Below are 23837 nucleotides of genomic sequence, written 5' to 3' on the forward strand. Positions count from 1 at the left end.
GGAGTTAAAATCTTAGGAGAGTCTTCTGTCATGTGAAAAATAAAATGCTTGTATTGGTTTGTCATAAAGTTAGTGAAATTCTCCTATAGAATGCTGTACCTGTGCGTTGACTACATGTTTCTATTCTGAAGTGTCTTTTGCAAGTCTGGTCTAATGCATAATCAGAAATCTTCTACGTACAGATTTGAGAATGTCATCTTGTTTCTAGAAGTGAGAGTGTAAAAGATGGAGTGACCCTGGATGTCAGTGTTTCAATATTTTTAAAAGATTAACTTTTTCAATTACAATTTCAAATATTTATTGTCCAAAATATTAGTTTGAGAAGACATCTGCGGTTAAACAATTGCCACTGTTTTAGGATAGTTTCCTATTGTAGCCTTAAGTGGCAGTCTACATTTCCCTTTTTAGATGCTTATGCAGTTGAGGGTCTGCAGCTTATTCTACTAAGCTACTGGTGGTGTTTGTGCTATGTCATGTTATGGTAAAGTAGTAACATCTAGCTTTGGGGACTTCTCACAAGTACAGAATAGATGTGCTTGCTACCTGAATGGTTGCTCTTACCTCTTCTGAGGAAAAGAGTAAGATATTTTTGTGTCTATCTGTGAATACCTTGTGTATGTTAGTTTGAAACCCTTAAACTATGTAGTTAGTACGGTCGTGTATTCTGTGAGCTGTAATAATTGTTTTGGTGAATACCAGAGTCTTTTTTTATCAGGGTAAAATTTAAGCAGTGTTGTGTATAGTATGATCTTTGTTCTCTTAAATGCACTTTCAAGCGTAAATTCCCTTGGTGAAAGGAAATTCTCTGCAAAATGTAGATTTGAACCAATGTTTATTAAGTATATTCATAGAATGGTAGTGTGAATGCTTTAAATGAAAAGTAAGGAATGCCTCATTTGAAAGATTTACATGTCTGTGTGATGTTGTGATTTGCCTTGTCAGAGTAACTGAAGACTCTTAGTTACTTCTAAAATTCCTGAACATGATATAAACAGTATAATTTGTAAATTTGATTTGATTGATGCGTTATGTGGAATGTCAAAAACCTGCTTTCTCCATTCAGAATTTGTTTAGAGTGAAATAAATGCTGAAAATCTTCTAGCAGTTCTTTGCTGAGAAACCAGCATAAGAGCACTTATAAAAGAAGCAATCTGTAGATACGTCTGCCCGGTTCAGGTGGTGCCTGGAGTCTGTTGTTCCCTTCCACCCTTCACTGCAATTTGGGCTATTTTTATAGGTTATTTGGTGGGCCAAATAGGGCATGTCAGTAAAGATTATGTAAGTGTTTTATGTTTTGAAAATCTTGACTGAGAGTGCAGTTGAAGAAATTTGCAAAAGAGCAGTGATTTTATTAACATTAACATCTTCCGTGTCACTTCCTATTTGGTCTTTCTGGAAAAATATGAAATGTGATAATGGTTCAGATTCAGGAACTAGTTCATTTGATGTCTGTCCACAGTCAGAAAACAGTTTTGTACAGGTAATGTTTATGATTGCATTTTTGATGGTATAACATAGATACCAAGGCAGGTTTTCTTTAAGAGTGTTAGGAATAAGAAAAGTACAGTAACTTCGTCTCTTTATTACCTTCAACTGCTTATTTCCAAATGGACTTGTATTAATATTTTCCTACAGGAAGTAATTCAAGCATGAAGGAACAGTTTCATACAAAACTGGATAGCTTCGTAACCTGTAAATGCAATATTCAACTGAATTAGAGGGTTATGTACTAATTTTGTGCTTGAGCAACTTGAGGTAAAACATTTACCCAAGTCTGGAGGGCTTTTTTAATATAATGAAGGATTTTGTAAGTAAGAATTTATACTTTGAATTGTTATTTACACTTTATCTATTCACTTAATTTTTTACTTCATGAAAGTAGTCTGTTGGGTATTACAACTTAACCAACAGTTTATATAACACCACCCCTATGATAATTTAAAAGTTAACATGAAGTTCAGTATACTCTATTTTAATAGAGGACTTGTTCCAGTATTTGGAGGTCAGTCCTTTTGAAGTTATCTTGGAATGATGGTTTGGAACTCAGTAACCATATTTTACTTTTACTGTAAAAAATGACTTTATGAAAAAAATAAATTTACTATTCTGAAAGATTGACTTGTTAATTTTTTTTTCATATACTATAGGATATGTTTTGGCGTTGCAGACAAAGTATCTTTGCTGAAATGAAGAAGAAATTTTCACAGGTAGATAGATTAAATGAACTTTATAAAATGATAACCATTATACATAGTAACAGCACGATGCTGTAGCATTTATTTCTTAACACAAGCATGAACTATTGAATTTTTTGTGCATGTTCTTTAATACAAAGATTATGTACATATTAAACACAGTCTTGATAGCATTTAATTGAAGCTGTTCAATTCAAGAAGCTTCAAACTGAGTATGTGCTTACATGCTTTTACACTGGTGTGGGGGGATTCGGCCCTCTAGTATTTCATTTAAAAAGTGGAATTGGGTAGCTGTCATAATATCTTGGGTTATGTAATGATTAAAATTAAGTTTTGTGTTTACTTTGTGGACTTGGTTTGATAACAGCCTGTCAAAATAGTTTAGAGGCCTATCAGTGGCCAATATTGCCTTTTATGCTATTTTTACAGTAAAGTAGCCACAAACAAGATGTTTGCATCATTGTCTGATAGTTCAGATGGCATGTGTGAATGCTTGCCATGAACAGATTGGAGCTGAGGTTATTTTTGTTTTATTTACAATTAGCAACTTGAAGCAGTGGCATGATGAACGATAGCTTAAACCCTTTGCTGTACTAACCCTCAGTTAAACCAATTCAGTCTGTCAGAATTCCATTTGTGAACAAGGAAGAAAGGATTTGTCTGACATGGAACATCCAGCAACTCAACTGGCAAATCTTCTGTAATTTGTTCAATTAATGTTATTTCCATCCATCAGATACTATGTATCTAATTATTTTCAGTAGAAACTCCAATTTATGTCCCAGCTGATTCACCTTGTAAGGCAGTGGAAAAAGTGAGTGGGAGAAGTTCAGTGTATTAGCTATCTTCTGCAGAGAGGAGGGAAGCTAAGGTATTGGTTATATAAAGGCAGTAGGACAAGGAATTGAGTCTCCAGTGGAGAACTTTTATTCTTGATGTGCTCATATTCCTGACATGACAGTAGCAGGTCATGTTATAGGATAAGTACAAAATTAATATGGGAATCACTAAATCCGAGTTAACTTACATTTTTCTATATGCTTATTTTAACTTATGTTATCTTCTCTGTACTGTTTATAGAGGAGGGTGGGCTTCCACCCAGAGCAAACCTCTACTGGAGAATCTGAGTCATAAGTGTAGGTTGATATTGAGTTTGTTGTTTTTTAGCTGCTGCTGATCTTCTCCAGAAAAATCAAGAAAGTAGACCACTGAAGCAGCTTCCTCTTCCCTTTTGTAACCACACAATGAAAGAGACAAATTGTGTGCTTTTTGCTTAGAAAAACAAAACAAAACACCTGTGTTGTGAAATTTAAAGGAAAGAACCCAGGAGAAGTAATCACCGGTGAAATTTAATGTTAGTCTACTCAAGTACAGCTCTGCTTGTCTCTGTGGGTGCTGTGGGTGAAAGTGCAGACATAATTTGTCAAAATGACTTTGACTTCTAAAATGTGTATTCTTAATGTGTGGTTAAAGTGTTTCAAGAATAGTTGTTAGTTGTCTTGGAACCTACAGTTCTTCAGTAAAGATTAAATGTTTGAAGGTGAAGTGTTGCAAATTTGCTGGAGACTGCCTTTGAGCATGCAGGTAATCAAGATTTCCATACAGGTTATTACATTTGATAAACTTAAAGAAATTGGACTTCAAAGTCTTAAGATAAATTGCATTTTAAAACAAACTAATACAGTACAGATTGAGTAGTGTATTGTTTTATTTGCCCCTCTCTGACAATGATTCTCTGATGATGATAGGAATAAATGTTAACCAGCTAACATTTTATTTTATAGTTGCTTGAAGGCTGTCAGCTAATCTTGAAATTTTGTAAAATGAAGGGATGCAGCATCAGCTAAAAATGTCTCTGTTCTTTTCAAAAGGGTTGACGATGTAAGGGCCTGTACCACTTCAGTGGTGGTGATCTATGTTGTGACGCTGACTGTGTAGAAATACAAGAGATGCTGAACTTTTTAGATCTTCTTTGTAGTTCTTTATTCTCTAGGAGATGCTTATGATGTGCATGGGACTTCTAGTGTGAACACAGTTCTTGCCATTTATTAATGAAAATCATGATAGCACTGCATGTGGCTGCCTTATTAGAAAATATGCTCTTTAGCCATGGACTGAGATATGGGTGCTCTGACAAGCTGCTAAGCTTTCTAAGCTGCTAAGGCTTTCTGTGTGCTACAACTTGAAAGTCCTTGGGGAGTAAGTTAGTCCTTTTACTGATCTGATGCTTTCTTGTGTGGCTTGTATTTAAATGTTATTCCTTCTTGTTCTACAACTTTAGAAATTTCTTTCAATTTAGAAAATGGGTTGATGGTGCTTATATCTTTGACTTTCTGAGTTTTCAGTGTTGGGAAAATGCCGTTTTCTTGGCGTACCTGGGTCTGTAAAATTTCACCACAGTTCTATTGCCACCTTCATTGAGAATTGTTACTCCTCTGTTTTCAGGTATACTGAAGTTGCTGTTTAGAATCTCTTTACCTTGTCTAGTAGCCATTTGGGCAATGTTAATTTTTTTACTCTATTCAGGCAGAGGAATTTCTCCTGTGACTCACACAGCAGTGAATTTGGTAGAAGAAAGTTGGTAGCTTGGTTATGAAACTTTGTTTAATGGTCAGCTTCCAAGATTATTTAGAACTTTACAGATCATCTGGGCTTTATTCCTAAAAAATCACAGAAGGTGTACTTCTACCTCAGCAGGTTTTATGATGATGTCAAATCAAAATATGACCTTGAATTGGTGATACGAAAATGTGTTCCTCATTTGAAGCAGTCTTCTATCTGCTTACTGGCTGGAATTCTTGAAGAACTTGAGTTTCTCTCTCTATATGGTGATCCACCCATACAAATTCCTTCTTATTCTATAAAAATGAAACTTTTTTTCACATGTTTTACAAAACTAGTTATTAACTTTCTTATACCTGATTTCAAAAATAAAGTCTGGTTTTAGAATTCTTAGGTTATGAAAATATACTACATTATATTGCAGAAGTCTTGTTTTGATTTTTAAGTTAAACTCCAAAATACTCTTAACTTTACTCACAAATAACAATTGCCTGCTGTCATTTCAGGTGGAAAGTGCTGCTGAGGAACCCAGGGTGTTATGTATAATACAAGATACCACAAATTCCAAGACAGTGAATGAGCGTGTTACCTTGAACTTGCCAGCTTCCACACCACTTAAAAGGCTGTTTGAAGATGTGGCTTCAAAAGTGGGCTACGTGAATGGAACTTTTGATTTAATGTGGGGAAATGGATATAATGTAATTGATACGGTATGGTAAAAGTGCTTTTTATTTCCTCTTGATAGCAAACATTTAAATGTTCACATTGTGTATAAGTGCTATCTGTATTGCATAGTGCTCATTTAATTGCTGTAAAAAAATGTGTAGTAGGTGCACCAGCGCAGACTGACACGGCTATTTTGATTTGGCTGAATTTTATTTTATATTGTATCTACATTTTACTCTCAAAATGTGCTCTTAATTGATATATGTATTTAATCGTTGAATGAAACTAACATGATCATCCAGATGTAGTGCTAGTTTTCATTATCAGTATGTATTTTTAATAACACTCATGATAGTTAATCCCCTTTGAAGTCTGTGATCTGTTGGATATTTTCTTCCTAGTGTGTCAGAAGCTACTTCAAGAAATGTACTTATGTACTTTGTCAGAATCTGTTAGTTACATATAGAACTTTTGTTTTTTTAAAAAGTGTGTGTTTTGTTTGGTTTGGTTTTTAGCAGACTCCAATAGATCAGAACAGTGACAAAACTATTCTTGATGCTGGTTTTGAGCCAGGGAAGAAGAACTTTCTGCATTTGACAGACAAAGATGGTGAACAGCCTCATATAATGCCGGTAAGTAAAATGTTCACTCAGCTACATAAACTGTACTGTTGGAGTGTTCTGTATATTACTCTTGGGAGGTGGGAAAAATAAATAAAATTGGGCTGCACGTTTCATACAATAGACTACTTCTGGACCCTTCTCAACAGACTTCTAGACTACTATTTTACACTTCCAGGTTTCTCCTGAGTAGGATCAATTCCATTAGTAATGATTTGCTGTCACTTTTTATTCATGCTTGTCAAATATTTATGTAATGCTTTACTGTGAGCAATTTTCTAAGGTTATATAATTAATTAATTTTTGACTTATTTAAAGGTAGGTCTTGACAATAGAGCTTTAATCATCTACCTAATCCTTTTCCTCTGGGTGTTTGAAAGCAATACTAGGCCACTCGTACAGAAACAGTAGTCCTGTATCAACAACAGTTACCTGATTCCAAATTTACCTTTAAGAACAAAGTAAAAGCTAAAAAAAAAAAAAAAAGAAGAGTTGTCAGAGTTGCTAGAAGCAGCTGTCTGCTATAACAAAATATTTGATATTTTCGTTTTCTGAAATATTATGCAGTGAAAGATTTAACACTGCTGCAGTTTTATTAAATCAGGGATTGGATAGACTATTGATACATTAGGATTCGTTACTCAACTCTTAATAGCATACTATTGGGCTGCTTAGCCTTTGTTGTGCCTGAGATCAGAATTTGAGAGTGATTCTGAAAGAATATTGAATTGTAATTTTTATATTGGGGGGTGGGGGTTGGGTGGGGGGAAGCCTCATTCTATTTTTTTCAGGAGTCCTAGGAGATGCTTAACTGAAAACTTACTTGCTTGTATGTATTATGGTACTACATTTGATTATACAGTATTTTAAAGGGCATTTGTTTCCACTAATGTGTGAAGAACCATTTTTCAAGGGCTTGAGAATTTGGAAGGCAGAATTCAAATTACACAAGCAACTGTGTATCTGCAAAAACTTGTGTGATACTCTTAGCAGAATTGATTTCTTAGCCATGAGATCAAGGAGTAAAACTTGTAGGTGTTTCAGTAAAAATTTGTTCTCTGTTTTTTGCATAAAACATTGTGTTTATGTTTTCAGGAGGAGTTGGGTTCAACCGATGACAGTGTGCAAGACAGATTTGTAGGCCCTGTTCCAAGAGAAGGCTCTGCTGGCTGTACCAATGACTATGCCAGTCAAAACTATTCTTATTCTTCAGTCCTGAGCAAATCGGAGACAGGTATAGCATTCTCTCCTGTAAGGAAATGCTAATTTGTAATTATTTTAGCATATCTTCAGATAGCAGCACTTGATCTTTGAAATAAATTGCAATTTATTTTTAAACCCCTGCATCAGTACTACATTTTCCATCATGTTTTGTACAATATTCTTGTATCACTTTAGGCACAAGAGCTGTATCACATCCTTTTCTTAGCTGGGACAGTGCAATTCAAGCTCTCTGTCAGGGCCCTCCGTTTCAGTGGCCCTAGTTGAGTAGTCAAGACTGTATTACCAAAGACTATTCACCTCAAGCTGTGTGTTCACTCTCAGTAATGAGTTCTTGATACTCTGTTACAGAAGGGCTGTTGCCAAATTTCTGCACTCCACGTGTTAACTGAAGACTTCCTACTGTAGCCTCTCCTTGCAGTTGCTCTGCCTGGGCTGTGATTCCCTCCCCAGGAGGCTCATCCTCCACTGCCTGGCTCCCCAGGGCAGGCGCCTGCGTTGCGCTGCCTGCGGGGATTCCTGATATTGCATTTCTGGAGCAGACACAAAGATGCCATTGATATTACACCAATTCATGCATGTTTGAGGTTTTTTTTTGAAAGAGAAGGAAGTTCATCTAGCACACACCTTTTTTTATTTACTATAACTGTGAAGATAATCTGCATAAAGTAATAAATCATTAAAATACACATGTTCTAAAGTTTCTTCACAGAAGATGCCTGTTTTACATAGAGTAGCTGCCTTTTTGTTACTAGTATGGAACTGAGATTTTTTTTTTTAGTACTTCATTTCTTTATTACACTGTGCTTCAGTAAATGCTCCTTATTTATCAACTGGTTTTAATATGATATAAGTAAATAATTTTCTTTTCCACTAATAAAAATGACACTAGTTTTTGTTAGGTGTTTTAATTGGTTATTATGGGACTAGCATTTAAAAGCTATGTGTGTGGGGGCACTGCTGAGATTTTTTTTTTTACAGTTCTGAAATGATATTACAAACCAATATAGATACAAATTATGTTCACACTGTGACAACAATATTTCTAGTTGACATCAGGCAATAAGTAAGCTAGTATACAATTGTTTCTTCACAAATTCTTTTTTTTCCTCTACACTATTTAAATCTGCTATTAAAATGTGTAGTTACCCATGTTCCCGTTAATACAGTATTCAACATTAAATCTTTGTTGTTAATATGACACATAGTTCATGATCAATAAAATAGTTTTGTGTCATTCTGGGAAATTATTTTTGTTGGGTAAATTATTACTCTGGTCTCAGAAATGAAAATGTTTATTATTCTCTCAATTTTTATAGTGTAAATAACAAAAATGAAAACAGTTGGATGTAATTCTTAAATATTATCCCAGAATTATTTTCTTGTCAAATATTTTAACTCTTAAAGTGATTTTCTGTCTTCTTACTTCATTTCCCTTTATTTTCATCTTATTCTCCCTGTATTTTTAGGTTATGTGGGGCTAGTAAATCAAGCAATGACTTGCTACTTGAACAGCCTTCTACAAACACTTTTCATGACTCCAGAATTTAGAAATGCATTATATAAGTGAGTATATATCGTCCAAACCTGTTCTAAAATTTGTGCAGGTATATATTTGTAGGTGACCTGTTTGAATTCCTTCTGTCAATCCTTGTTTGGATACTGAAAAGCATACTTGGATGACAAGCTGGATAGACTACTATAAATTATAGCTGCTTAAAAGCTTTGGATTTTTAGTAAAATACTAAGATATGTTATTGTTTGTGGCATGGACAAGCTTTTTAAAGAATTTGATCCATCATGAAAACATGAAACTTGAAATTAAGTTTGATATTAAGTGCAGTTCATGTCTATGCTCGTGCAGTAAATGGCTTCAAAAATTACTTCATTCATGTTAGAGTTGTACATTTAAAGAATAGTATTGCTATTTACTGCTGAAATGGAAATCGATTTCATTTGACTTTTCCTAAGAAACAGAACTGCAGTTAACCTGTCAACTGGAAGGCTCCTTGAAACATAATAAATGCTGATTTAAATGCCTTCTTCAATAAGGTTTTCAAAGCATTTTTAATTGTCAAATATCTTGTGTTGTGAATAGGTGGGAATTTGAAGAATCTGAAGAGGATCCTGTGACAAGTATTCCCTACCAGCTTCAAAGACTGTTTGTTTTACTGCAGACCAGCAAAAAAAGAGCAATTGAAACAACAGATGTTACACGGAGTTTTGGATGGGATAGTAGTGAGGGTAATACGCAGCTATTGAGCTTGTCTCATTTGCTTCGGCAGCTTCTGTTAGGCACCTAAACTGCAGTTGATGGGGAAAAACACTGGAATAATTTAAAACAATTACTACAATCCACTTTGTTTCAATGGGAACAAAATAGCCTAAATGGATACTTTTTTTTGGTGTGTACTTTTAAAAAATTATGTCTTTGAGTTTAAGGCTGTTAAAGTACAAAGCATTATATTTTTGCAGTTAAGCTACCAATATGGTTGTTAATTGTTTCTAAAGATGTAACTCCTTATGAAACACTTGCATCAATTGTGTATTTGACATTTATGATTCAAATGTTCTACTTAAGTACAGAATAATATGGATAATTCCATAAAATAAAACACTGTATTTGTCTTTTTGACTCTTGTATAGTGGAATTTTGCTCCGTAACCTGCCGATCTTTTTATGGAGTAATTGCATGATGATTCAGTTGAAAACTGAGTTTTAGAGAATCAGCACAAAGTGGGAAATAAGTCATAACTAGTTTATTTTATAACAGTGCATAATAGTATTTCTGTGTTCTTTTTAGCATATGCTTGTTTATGCACGCCATTTTTTTTTCTTTTGTTGCATAAACATTGTGAGCAAGCTGACTGCTTGTTTTTCTAACTTAACTTGAGAGGCAGCTGCTTGTGGGTTTGAACACTGGCCGAATAGTGAATAATGTAGTAAATAATAGGTACCGACTTAAATTAGTAGCTTTTTAGGAGTTATTCTCAAGCTACTGTTAGCGTTGGGGCTAATAACATTTCTTGTTTTAATTAAGATTAATTTCTATTTCTAATAGCATGGCAGCAACATGATGTACAGGAGCTTTGTAGAGTCATGTTTGATGCTTTGGAGCAGAAATGGAAGCAAACAGAACAGGTAAGCTTATAAAAACTTTATTACATTCATTCAGTGGTGTGGCAGGTGAAGTTTTGTTTTTTCACAAACAATCTTAAAAAAAATCAAAAACATATAACTGAATTTTAAATACCAGGTTATTGAAAATATGCAGTATTTGCCATTTTTTTTTTTTCTTTGATGCCATAGTTAAGCTACTCCAATGTACAACTTTCAAGAGTCTGCAGCTTACGTTTTCCTCCCCCGATTAAAAGCTGAATATTCTGAACTTTGGATTACTTGGTCTTTATTTGAAGTGCAGAAAGTAGTTGTGCAAACCCTGTGATAGCTTTGTCCCTGTTAGTGTTTCTTAGGCTATGTTGGGGGGTCTTGAAGCTCAAGGCCACTCTGCTAATGTAGGAGAAAGTTAGGAGTATATGCCTAGCACATGCTGCATTCTGATGAAGAGGCCAGCTTGTTGTAGGCCAGTTTTCACAGCGTAGACTAGCAAATATTTCCTTTATTTCTGCACTTACTCTGGAGACGGGGTAAGGACTGCATCATCAATCTGAACAATGTCTGCAAGATGAGGCTTGTTTTTAAAACGTAAACATAAATTTTGCTAATTTTGTAGTTGCTCTTAAGACATGACTGTAAAGTGTGCTGTGGAACTGTTCTGCCAGTGACCAGGCCCAACAAAAATGATAGCACCAGCAGAAAGAGAATCCATTATGCAGACTGTATTATAGACAAGGACATTGCATGAATGATCGCTGGGGGTACAAACAGATCAATCAGCTCGTACATGATTGACGCCACCCCCAATGATCTCACAAAGGATGTAACTCAGTCCACAACAGGTGGTACAAACAGAGGCCCAAGTTTTCCCACAGTTGGCATGGGAAACAGCCAGACCAGCAAGCTAAGCACATAAGAGAAAGGTGCCCACATAGTGACTCTCACCCGATCAGCCCGCGTTCACAAAGGTCTAAACAGACTGGGGCCCAGCTCCAGGGAGAGTCAGGAGGTCTCTCCTGAACCAGGAAGCTCTGGGGAGTGCACTCCACAGAGCAGACACTCCTGACTCCCTGCCAGTGGTCCCAGCTTTTATCCCCAAGCAGCCCCCTGACCTTTGTCAACTCACTGCGGGACCCCTGGGGCTCATTTCCCTTCTGGCTCTCCCTGCAGGGCCGGCCGCGCCCTGGGGGGAAGCTCTAAGGCAAACTCACCCCCTCTGTATGAAGGGCTGTGGCAATCACCCATATGGCAACCTTAATTCGAGGGCTCGGAGTTCAGACCCCAGCATTTCAGGAGCTTATACAATGTGGTTTGAGGCACTCATATGATGTGTGTTTTCTGCAGTGCTGTGGCACAGGAAAGTATGACATCAAGTATGATCAAGATGTGGATGCTGGGGAGTCATATTCTAAATGTGTAGCTATGCAGTTAAGACAATTTTAAAAAGGTATTTTCTTCTAAAATGAAAGAAAGGAAATCTTTAATTTCCCTAAAACTCTGTTGAATATCTGTTTGTTTTAGGCGGATCTTATAAATCAGCTGTACCAAGGCAAACTGAAGGACTATGTAAGGTGTCTAGAATGTGGCTATGAAGGCTGGAGAATTGACACTTACCTGGATATCCCGTTGGTCATCCGGCCGTACGGCTCCAACCAGGCGTTTGCTAGCGTGGTGTGTACTATTATGCTGACTAATAGTGCATCCATACACACATAGAATACATAATGCGACAGTGGTATAATTTGTTACATGGTAAGTATCATCCTAGATACTCCATCTTGGGGTGTTCGTCTTTGTGCAGTGAACCAGCTAGCAAGTTCTAGAAGATTTTTTTTGGCTTTTTTGGGTTGGTTTTTTCTTTTTTTTTTTTTTTTCTTTTGCCCTTCAATGAGTCCTACTGGTGCATGTATAAGGGGAGGGGAAATGCAACTTCATTGCCTTAGGGCTGTAGTAATCAATTATTTTCTTCCTGATAAAATCTTCAGCATTTACTCAAGATATTTTTGTGAGATCACTAAGTTTTATTTGGGTTGTTCTCTTTATTGGCACATCTGCTAAATTTTCATAGCATTGTTGAAAATCTTAGTGAAAGAACAGAATGTTGACTTAAGATTTTTAGTTTAATTGCCATGTTGTTGCTGCGCTTTTTAAAGTTCACTTCTCAAATACCATATGCTTTTAACAAGCGATTTAATAATAAAAAAATCCCATTATATATCAGTGTTCTTGGTCACATTTGCTCCAGCATTACTGATGTTGGCAAGCATATACATTGGTTAGTAAACCTATGGAAATTTTTTTGGGTTATTTTTCCACACCCCTGAAAGGAAGTGATCATAAACTGTGAAATTCCACTGGATGAAGTTGTAAGAAAGAATAAGAATTCAAATGTGTCTTTCAGTAAAGGTTGTTTTAAACAAACACTTGTTGTGTAATTGGCTTAACAGGATTAATTATTATAGAAAATAGTTTTCCTTTTGTATTTAGTATGTTGGCAATATTCTTTAATCACTAATAATCTGTAATTCTTAACAGTAATTCTGTTAAGAACTGTTGGGATTAGGTTAAACAGTAGTGTAGGTTCAAAGTACTTCATACTTTAAAACTGAATACCGATTTTAAGAAGCAATAAGGATGAGGGACATTGATCTTACAAAAAGGATTCAAGTTAGTAAAGTCCTTTGAGTTCTTTTAAGAACTGTCCAGCTATTTGAAGCTGGATTGATATTTTATGTACTTGCCTTCCCTTTTCACCTTTTAAAACTTGTTTCTAGAAATATTCCCTATACCAACATTTTTGTTGTATTTTTATTCATTAATGACACTTTTCTTTTTAAAGTAATTAAAACTATTCAATTTATGTAGTTAATATTCCGCATTTAACAATGCATTGTACGTTTGTCTGAAATTTTTTTCCTTTAGTAGAGAAGTCTAGTGGAATGCTAAAAAAGGACTTTGTATATTTGTAAAAACACAGAAAGCTTTAGTGATTAAAATCTTTTAGTAGTATTTGATACTTTTGTAAATCAGCATTTACTGGGTTTACTACACTGAGGAAAATAGTATTAAGATTTTTTTGTGACACAGTTACATGGTTGCAATTTGTATTGATGCTTCAATTTTTGAGCCTTTTTAATTAATATTCTAATTATATTCAGTTGATTCTCCTCCCTGCATTTGTATTATCTATAGCAGATGTAATTTTTAGTTTTGTAGTCTTCAGCAGTGGGGAGATATGGAGGATACTTGCTTTTGGAGAAGGGAAAAATCGCCTGTTTCTAAATGGAATTCTCTGAAGGTAGTATCCTCCATTGATCCATAGATATGATGGTGATTTAATAGGTGTAGGTAAAAGGGTATGAGTGAGAGATCAAAAACTTCACACATGCGCTAATAGGGCTTATAGAAGGGAATGTAAAACTTTTGAGACCTTGCTAGTCAGCTCCTGAGGGAACTTGCAGCAGGCGACACAACCCAAGATAGGGGATCTAAGGAGGATACTACCTTCAAAGAACTCTAGTTAGAGGTAAGTGATTTTCCATTACTTTCTAATAAGAGAGAATGGATGTATGAGTTTGCAGTAAGGTTAATCTGTAGAATGCCACATAAAGTGTATTATCCCACTGTTCGACATTGTGTACTGCCAAAAAAATGTTGATACCTGAAATGTTGCATTTAACTATATATATGTATTACTTCTAAGTACATGGGAACATTGAAGAACTGGGAAGGATAATGTTATGCTTTTACTGCCTAATATGAACTAATTCTGAAATTTCTTAGCATGTCTTTAAGGTTTGCACTTTTGAACTTTTTATTCTGATTCCCCACTCCATCCCCCAATTTCATGTAGTAAGGCTACATATCTACAAACTCATTAGGGCAGCTCTAGGGCACTGAGAACTTACTAGTATGTATCTCAAGTTTCTGAAAAAGTACTTATACTATCTGCATTATTTAAGGGTGCTGTTTAAGTAAACCTGAATCAGTCTTTTCTTGAGGTCAGTAGAAATACAGATATAAAAATATATAGCTTATTTCAAGGGGGGTAAACAGAACCAGCAATTCACCTGCATGTTATTGTAGGTGCCAGTATCTTTTGTATAGATGCCTGAATTTTAAAAAATCTTCTTAGATGATGTCTAATGTTGGTGTTTTGTCTACATAAGGAAAATTTTGCAAGAACAGTTAAGAAAAGAGTGGATGCAGTGGGGAATTATCTGTGATGCTGAAATTATTTTACTAGAAAAAAGTGGAAATTTCTTTGTAACACAAATAGACTAATAATAATACAAATATTCTGGAGATGCACCAAGTACAGTTCTGTTTCATTAAGTGTTGCTAATTGTCACAAAGTGTTAGCTTTTCTTTTGAGGGTGTAAATATGCATACAAGTAGACCTTTCTTGGGCAGAAATTTGGACTTCTGTGTGAAATCACTTTGTGTTGTCATTGGCAAACTAAAACTGTTGAGGGCAGTTAGAACATGGATGATACGATATTTACTTTTTTTAAGCTAGATTGGTAACAACAGGATCCTGCATTTTTATGTGAGCATGTTCTTTGGACATGGGAAAACTAGATGAGCTCTGAAAATCTGCGTTGGCAATTAGTTTCTAGTTTTGTCCAAGAACAGTTTTGCCTTGCTATTTATTGTGTAACTTTCCGTAAACTTTCTACTGCACCTGTTCACACGTTTTACAATTTTTACATTTGCAAATGCTTGCAGCAAGATACCTGTTAAACTACTGACTATATCATAATGCATTTTTGTGGAGAAGAGTCTGAAGTGCCTATCTTCACCCAGACAATAACTAGATTGCACTGTTTGTTATTGCATTTTAGTATGCTAAGTGTTACAAACCTCATAATCACAATATTAAAAACTGGATATACTCAGAACTTGGCTGGACAAGGCCATGAGCAGTGTCCTGTAAGCTGGACCTGCTCTGAACAGAGTTAGGATCAGGTGGTCTCCGGAAGTCTCTTTCAGCCTATATAGTGCTTTTGATTTGGTGAACTGTTTAAAAAAAAAAATCTAAATGGCGGTTGTCATATTAATCAATTGCCTGATCATTTATGGTATATTTTGAAGCATGTGTGTATTTGGGAATGTTGGAAGTGCGTAGTGGTTCTAAGGCTACATATTAGTTATGTCTTCAAAGATAACAGAATTGCACAAAAATGGGGTATGTCGTGTGACAGGTTGCGCAGCGTAGAAAATTTGTCATTGATTTTTCTGACTAAACTGTCAGAGCAGAAAATGATGAACTGCATTAGAGTAGGAATTGTATTAAGAAACATCCTGATCAGCATAACTGACTGGTGTAAAGGTTATATAGGAGTACAGTGGAGAGGATACAAATGACTAAACCTGAGGAACAGTGCTGTTCCATGAAAAAGGATTGGAAAATACGTGAATATTCATATAGCTCGAAAATAAAATTGAATTCTGAAGAGTTTTAATTGGGTTTTTCAAAGCACAGCTCGCTATGTGAGATAAGCAGTGAAACTGCAAGAGTAACGTAATAATTCAGTTTTTGGGAGTCTGAAGGATTGTCACTTTTTTCCATGTGTAAAAAATGTATAGTATGTTTCCTTGTTAAACTGCACATCACATGAGTCTACGTAAGTATTACGTAATCATTTGTGTCCCATCATTGATATATTCCCATTCATTCATATTCATGTTGACACATGAATTGCAAACTTTTTCTTACACTAGAAATGTATTTTTATTTGTTAACTTGCATTTGATTCATAAGAGAGAGTTCTGTGGTCATTATGTGATGTTTTCTATATTGATTTCTGTGTATACTGACTGGTTTGCTTTCATTTAAAAAGTTCTGAATATTAATTCCTTGAATAGTCTACCAAATAGGCAAAGTGCAGTTATTTGGTCCTGCCTTTTTCTTTTTAAGCAGGATTGCAACTTGCTTAGTCTTCTTTCTTACACTTTAGATTGAAATTCCTCAAATTTTAGTGCATAATCTGTTGCCCTTTAGTTAAATGCAACTCAGCCTCTGTAGCATTTAGGAAGTAAATATATAGACAACAGCTCAATTCAAACTCTAAAATATTTTCATGGCTAGAGTCTCTCTGCCAAAGAGCTGTAATTTCAGGGCTGTTCAAAGGCTTTTCCGGCTGGATCCAAAAATGGTAGAGCAAGAGGGCTGACTTCAATGTACAGTTGTTCCATTGAGTTTGGCACATTTTTCATTTGTGAGTAGTTGTCACCTGGAATACAGTCCTTTTTTTAAAAAAGTTTTCTCCTAGAACAGCAACAAATCTTTTTGAAAAATCTTTAACTATTGTTCTTGCTGGTTCCCTGAGTTCTTACAAAGAAATAAGAGAGAAGGGAAGAATTGGAGGCTTTTTGAAGAACTTGGCACATCTTCGATTTCCTCCCAGTGCATGACATCTCAAATAACATGATTTAGATATTAAGTCTAAAGTTCTGTGCCAGCAATGTTACAATTAGTGAGTTTACTCTGCCCAGTTAGGCCCCTTATTCAGACTTCAGGGAACATCTACAGTTGTTTGTAAGAGACAATGTAAAAGCATTGTTTCTGTTGATCTTCATTGCTTTAAACTGAAGTCTAAATACCCAGGTTGGGTTTGTTTTCATGTCCATGTGCGAGCAGAGAACTTCTGGGTTCCACTTGGAGTTCATAAATCCAGTGTATCAGCTTGCAAGCTGGCTGGGTTAAAGATTTTAACTTTTAAAGTCTCTGAGTAAAATTCTTCATTGAACCCATCTCAATATTCTTAGTGAATTTTGTTTTAGTAAGTTTGTTGTCAAATATATACAACTTTTGTGCAATGTAATTGTTGCAAATTATTTTAGGGAGAGGACTAATGATCAGTTTGTTTGTATTTTGAATATTGTTTGCTGCAAAGTGGAGCAAAGTAGAAATTAAACTGCTGGATTTAAGCATTAGTGACAGAACTTTGAGGCAGCTGTCGGAGGATGAAATTCCAGTTGTTGGCCTGTTACCTCATAACATTTATACTAGGTTGCTAGTTCTGTCTTTGCAGGAAATGGCCATATCTGCTTCTTACTCCTGTGAGAGTGAATCTCAGATGCTCCCCCTCTGTCCTTTCCCCACCTTTCATTTCAATTCATATTTTCAGATGTACTTTCCTAAGTCCCTTTGTAGAATAGGACTTAGGCTGTCTTCAGGCAGGGCACTGAGGAAATGGGTAACATTTATTCGTGCCATGTGTCTTGTGACCATGTGTCCCCTCCAGTAATTATTGCATTATATCTGTTGGGAAAAATTCCTTGAAGTGCAGAACCACCATGTCAAAATTCTGTGAGAACAAGAGCAAAGCAGGGTTAAAAATAAGCTTTTCACAACAGTTGACTGAACAGACATGACTGAATGTGATGTGCAAGATAACAGGATTAAGTCTCATTTTGTGTTGTATGTTTCTTAAAACAAAAGCAATTTGGATTCATCAAATACTGAATGAAATATAGTTATGAGTAGTTGTGGTTTGACTGTTTAACCTCTGGCTGGGTAGAAAGGTTGGTTTCTCTTCACATTTTTCCGACTCTGTCTTCACCAAAGTTAGTCAATCAAATTTGGGTTGTAGATTTAATTGAAGTGATTTGTATGTGTTTGCAATCTCAGTGTAAATTTATGGTTCTGATTTATACCTACGTAGTAAACATTCTTTAAAAATCAGGTAACATCTTTTTGTTATCAGGAAGAAGCACTGCATGCTTTCATTCAGCCTGAGATTCTTGATGGCCCAAATCAGTATTTTTGTGAACGATGTAAGAAGAAATGTGATGCAAGGAAGGTAAAGACTGTCCAAATCATTTGCCAAAATTACTATTGGTATATACCAGTCCTGACTACCTAATGTTGTCTTTGTTTCATTTAGGGTCTGCGGTTCTTGCATTTTCCATATCTGCTGACATTACAGTTGAAAAGATTTGACTTTGATTATACCACTATGCACAGAATTAAACTCAATGATCGTATGACTTTTCCTGAGGAGTTAGACATGAGCGTCTTCATTGATGTTGAAGATGAGGTAAAGTGTTTGGTTTCAGACAAGTCTAACTTTCCTGAAGTTTCTCATTAAGAAAATTAAAGTGACAATCTGATAAACCCATTTTAACAGCATTGTTCATCTACATAAAGGGTTCTTTAGTCATGGCAGTGTTTTAGTTTGAAGTTTTAAAATCTGTCCACGTGGATTTATGTTACATTGAGAAGGAAACATGTTTTCTAATCACACTAGGGTTTCTATGCTGTTTCTGATTACTTTTATCTTCACATGAGTGATTCAAAAATACAGGTCTCAAGGTTTCTAGATACACTGCAAATTCAGAATGAAATGTATTTCTTAAACTTGTGTCTGAATCTGGTTTGTTCACAAGAAGTGATGTAAAATTTTGAATCTCTGAACACTGAAGTTTATCCAGAGAACATTAATGATTAATTCCTTCCCTCCGACTCACCATGTTTTGTACGCTGTAGAAATTAGAATATTTTTTTTTCTAATTTTATCTTTCACTTCCATCTTTTTGCTTTTAACTCTTCTGGTTTTGGCCAAAGTTCATGTTGTGCAATTACATTCTCCAAAAGGTTGCATGAAAATAATTCCTCTAATTCAATTTCTGAAAACTTTGTCACTTTGCTAGCTTATAGTGGTATATGCCAAATACTACACTGATATGCATATGGAGAGACTTTTCTGACTTTATATGTATACAAACCTTTGTATATGAAGTATGTCATTTAAGCAATTGGATACCTCTCAAAGTGTTGGGGGTGGTAGGGTGGTGGGCGTGCTGAGTGAGAATGAAGAGAGAGATCTGGGAGAATAGAACTTGAGACAAAATTAACAGCTGTCAGAAATCGAAAGAATTATCCAGAGGAAAGAGGATCGGGTAAGAGATGGATATATTTACTTGTACTCAATGAACTGTATTCATAGTGTTGCTGACAACGTGCTTTTAAACTAATAGAAGAGTAAGCAGTCTTACTGCAGTACCTTTAACTCTATCCAGTGAGTTGAAACTGAAAAAGATGTTTGACTGTGGATGAAAATATTTCTAGAGAAATCAGCTCTGATTGCGGTACAATAGGATATGTTGCTTGATATTAGACTTCCAGGTATTTAATTGAATTAACTAGTAAATGGAACAGGCTGGTAGCAGATATGGTCTTGTCAAGTATGGAATCAGGTAATTAACATTCAATTGCACACAATTCCAGACAACATTGATCTAAGAGGTAGTCTGAAGACTGTAACAAACAAATCTCTTCTCAATGCTGAGCTGCAGAGATCTGTAGGGTTTTGAGGAGTTTCATTGTTTTCCAAATTGTTATTTTTTTGTTTTGAAAATGTACTTTTATTTCTTGTTCTTTATAAGTTGAAATGTTGTATAATATTAGTATGCATGTGTTCATTTTTAAGAAGTCTCCTCAGACTGAGAGTTGCACTGATAGTGGAGCTGAAAATGAAGGCAGTTGTCACAGTGATCAGATGAGCAATGATTTTTCTAATGATGATGGAGTTGATGAAGGAATCTGCCTTGAAAGCAATAGTGCAGCAGAAAGAATTTCTAAAGTTTGCATTGAAAAGGTATGTTTAAAAAAAAAAAAACACAAACTTGTACTGAAAGCTGAAAGTGTTGATAGCACACCAATGTGTTAACTCTTGCTGAAAAGTGTTGGACAGCACCAGAATTGACCAGAGAGCTACTACAGGCCATATTCCCTGCTGTTGTAGTGTCATGCTCAGCAGTAAAAACTGGGGGTTTTCTCTGATTCTCTGTCTCACTCAAGGGGAGGAGTGACTGTATGGGTGCTCAATTGCTGGACAGGAAAAACCCACCACAAACAGAAATGATGCACATATAATTAATTCTGATACTGGGGGTGGGGCAAGGGGGTGGAGTGTGTATTTTTTAGCCAAATTCCAAAAACTGGCACTACAGCAAAGGAGAGCATCCAGCTGATTTGGAGGTCACCTCAGAATAAAGGTCTTTCCTAGCTTGTCTGATTGAGAATTCCCAGATAACTTATGGCAGCAGACCCTCAAACTGAAGACTGCGTTCTCTTGTGAGCAGTGTTGTTTCTTTGAGGCCAACTGTCAAAGGCCTACCAGCTTTGGCTGCAGAAATATCTTGTAGCTTAGTAGGAAAAGATTGCAAAGTTTTGATCAGTCTCTGCCATCCATTTCTTGTCCTTATAAAAAGGTCATATAGACAAAGTCATGGGTCTAAATGTTAACTACTCAGTGATATCAAGTTAATGTAAAGGAGTTGAGCAGTAAATCAGTTTGAGATAGGAGTCATTCTGTGGGACAAAGGTAGCAGAGATCTTCGAGAAACCTAATTGAGTGTTCTTGCCAGTACACAATCTTTCAAAAATCTGGGCTGTTACAGTAGCATCTACAATGTGTACTTCATGTGTGAACTCATCTGAAATTTGGCCAAGAGATTTTATTCAGACTTGTTAGGAAGCTGTTTGTCTGTAACTGCTACTTTCATAAATATATAAAGGCTAACCTACATAGTAATCTGCACATCTGTCCCTGTTTACATTTACCTTTAACTGAGAGGTTTTTTTGATAAATGTTGTGAATGCTGTCAATCTTAGCTGGAAGAAAAGACAGATGTTAATAGTCACTTGACTGCCACAGGGACTGAGTATTGTTATCTCTGTAATGCAGATGTCATGCCCTAGTGCCGACAGCTAGTTTGCCTTGAGAATAACTAACATGAATTAATTGGCCAAAGTTACTGTCAAGCTGTGTTGTTAGCTTTTTGGTTTGTATATCTTACTAGTGCAGTATATGCTAAGTATTTACAGAGCATTTCCTTTATACAACCTAAAAATATTTAATTCTTGAGCCAGTATTGTGGGATTTTATTTTTTAATGTATACACGATGCTGAAGGTATGTACTTAGTACCCTTTATCTCCATCCATTTATCTGTGAAAAGAAAGGTGGTTGGAAAAAAAAAAAAGGAAAAAAAAAAAAGGTTGACAGCAAACTCAGGGTAGAGTGAGAGAAGTTAATGCAGAGTGTTGATAAGCATTGAATGGTGTGGTGCCGTTCACAGCTGGCAAAATACGTTAAGAGTGCGAAGAAGGAAGATAGCAAATAAGCCTAAACTTTATAGCTCCAGGGAAGTTGGTCATTACTTCTGTTTCTCATGTGGAAATGTGTTTAATATCTAGCTAGCTAGGAGTTCACAAATTCAGAGTTTGTACAGAAATGTAGTAACAGTAATGCCTTAAGGCACTTAGAAAAATGTTTCCATGATTTTTTTTTTTTTTTCCCCCTTTGGTCTTTTCTCTCTCTGTTTCTCTCTCTCTCTTTTCCCACCAGCAAAAGGAGAAATTCCTCTCCACTTCCATTACTACACATTCTTATATCATGTGTAGTATATCAGAGCTCTGATTTTAAGTGTCTGTTGCAGCAATGCATTCCTGTTATACAGATCTGGTTCATAACTTATAACTATTTATATGTTTGGGTTTGTGTAACTGCTTTTAAACTTCTTAAAATTATAATTTAATTACCTTTTCTTTCCTTAATATATATTACACTTTTTTTCTTCTCTCCCCAGAATTCTTTACTGTATGAGCTCTTTTCTGTTATGGTTCATTCTGGAAGTGCAGCTGGTGGCCATTATTATGCCTGTATAAAATCTTTCAGTGATGACCAGTGGTACAGCTTTAATGATCAGCATGTTAGCAAGGTAAAAATAGTATTTTTAGTTATCTTGCATACTCATAAATGGACCAATAAGCTTCTATTTTGCATGTCATTTTTTCACTTACACATAATGTAACTGATTTTATGTGCAGGTATTTCAAGCATTTGCTTTGTTTCATCTTCTCATCCTAATGTCCTACCATATATAAATATGTTTCTTTCATTAGCTTAACTGATTTGTAGGGTTTTTTAAACTTATGGGGTTTTGTGTGTTGGGTTCAGGAGTGTTTCTTGGTGGTGAATGGAGGATGGTTCATAAAGAAGTCTTTATTCATGTACAGACTGGGCTGCATTTAGAATTTTGCCTTCTATACATGTGAAGAATGCTTCTTGCTTAGAGAAGTGTATTACAGCCCGGATTGTGCTATTGAATCTGTCCTGCTGATGTATTTCAGGTGTTACATATATTCATAAATATTATTGCAGTCAAGAACCTGGATATTGTTTTTCTAAGAAGTTCCTACTTCTAAAAGAAAATACCATATTTACACTTGCTATAAAATGGATAGGCACATCAATCTGAAGCCATTTTTTTTCATGTGAACAAATAAGCAGAAAAAAAATTTCTATTAGAATTATTAGTATTATGTTAATTATGTAATGCTGTTTTTCCTAATGATAATGAATGCATCTTGATTAATGCAAGTTTCTCAAATAATCATTAAATTGATTTTCTGTTAGATAACTCAGGAAGATATTAAGAAAACATATGGTGGATCTTCTGGAAGCAGAGGCTATTATTCCAGCGCATTTGCTAGGTTAGTAGTGCTGTAATCTCTCTGGTAGTGATTTAGTGTAATCAGATGAATGGCCAAGGTGTATGTGCTTAACCTATTAGCTTAAAATTGATGGTAGATGCTTCAAATAGTTGTAAGAACTATCCTGACTGCTGTTTCAGGTCATTAAAATAAGGTGATATTTACTTTTGAAAATCTGGTTAGTGTATTGTGAAGGTGTGTACAACCAAGCTTCTTACTGGAAAAAAAAAAAAAAAAATCAACTTTTGAAGTCAGTTTTGTCTTCCTATCTGATAAATTCGTATACCTATTCTCTCCACTAGCTCCACAAATGCATACATGCTGATATACAGACTGAAGGATCCAACGAGAAATGCAAGTAAGTGTGTTTTGCAGTTCTTAACTAGTAAGATTCTGTTATGGAATAAGGAGGTGTTTTACATGTCATGAGTAATATTTTAAGAGGATGGTGGTACTAGTATTTTTAGTGTAAGCTAGTGTAACTTTCATTTGGAAAGTATTTTATAGCTTTTCATTACACTTTTTGTAGTAATCCTTTATTGATCATTAGAAAGTCATCACAAAATAAATTTTCTAATTTTTTAGTATTTTGGATATCAGGAAAATACAGATATACTGGGTGACACTGAGTAAACTATAATACTATATGGTGCCATGATTGACAGTGGAATAACCCCACCCCACCCCCCACCCCTATTTTTCTAAAAATGAGTATGTAAGAATTTCATAATGACAAAGTTTTACACTTTATAATCAGCCATAATTATTTGTGTTTCAATTAGATGAGGTAATATATTATAAGTTATATGGTCAGAAACAAATCTTAGCTTCTCTGACTTTATTTTTTATAGTTTATCGAGGCCTTGTCCCAAGTAATAGCTGACAGGTTCATTCATCCTTGAAATATAATGCAGTGGAAAATGAAGATTCTATTTCAGTTCAGACCAGG

At 35.3% G+C, this 23837-nt stretch overlaps 1 protein-coding gene across 1 annotated transcript in view; it reads left to right on the forward strand.

The window, feature by feature from the left end:
* Nucleotides 1–2150: 2150 nt before the first annotated feature.
* The window catches only part of LOC103773139 (ubiquitin carboxyl-terminal hydrolase 47-like), a 24412-nt gene continuing 2725 nt past the window's right edge, over nucleotides 2151–23837 (forward strand). The window contains exons 1-14 of the mRNA XM_008940495.1: nucleotides 2151–2207; nucleotides 5264–5467; nucleotides 5942–6055; nucleotides 7139–7277; nucleotides 8734–8830; nucleotides 9363–9508; nucleotides 10326–10405; nucleotides 11903–12052; nucleotides 18094–18189; nucleotides 18274–18426; nucleotides 19819–19986; nucleotides 21982–22113; nucleotides 22812–22888; nucleotides 23191–23246. Coding sequence (XP_008938743.1) covers nucleotides 2151–2207; nucleotides 5264–5467; nucleotides 5942–6055; nucleotides 7139–7277; nucleotides 8734–8830; nucleotides 9363–9508; nucleotides 10326–10405; nucleotides 11903–12052; nucleotides 18094–18189; nucleotides 18274–18426; nucleotides 19819–19986; nucleotides 21982–22113; nucleotides 22812–22888; nucleotides 23191–23246 — 1669 coding nt within the window. The remainder of the gene's footprint in view (nucleotides 2208–5263; nucleotides 5468–5941; nucleotides 6056–7138; nucleotides 7278–8733; nucleotides 8831–9362; nucleotides 9509–10325; nucleotides 10406–11902; nucleotides 12053–18093; nucleotides 18190–18273; nucleotides 18427–19818; nucleotides 19987–21981; nucleotides 22114–22811; nucleotides 22889–23190; nucleotides 23247–23837) is intronic.

This window comes from Merops nubicus, unplaced genomic scaffold (assembly GCF_000691845.1).
Source record: "Merops nubicus isolate BGI_N331 unplaced genomic scaffold, ASM69184v1 scaffold15145, whole genome shotgun sequence".
NCBI lineage: Eukaryota > Metazoa > Chordata > Aves > Coraciiformes > Meropidae > Merops > Merops nubicus.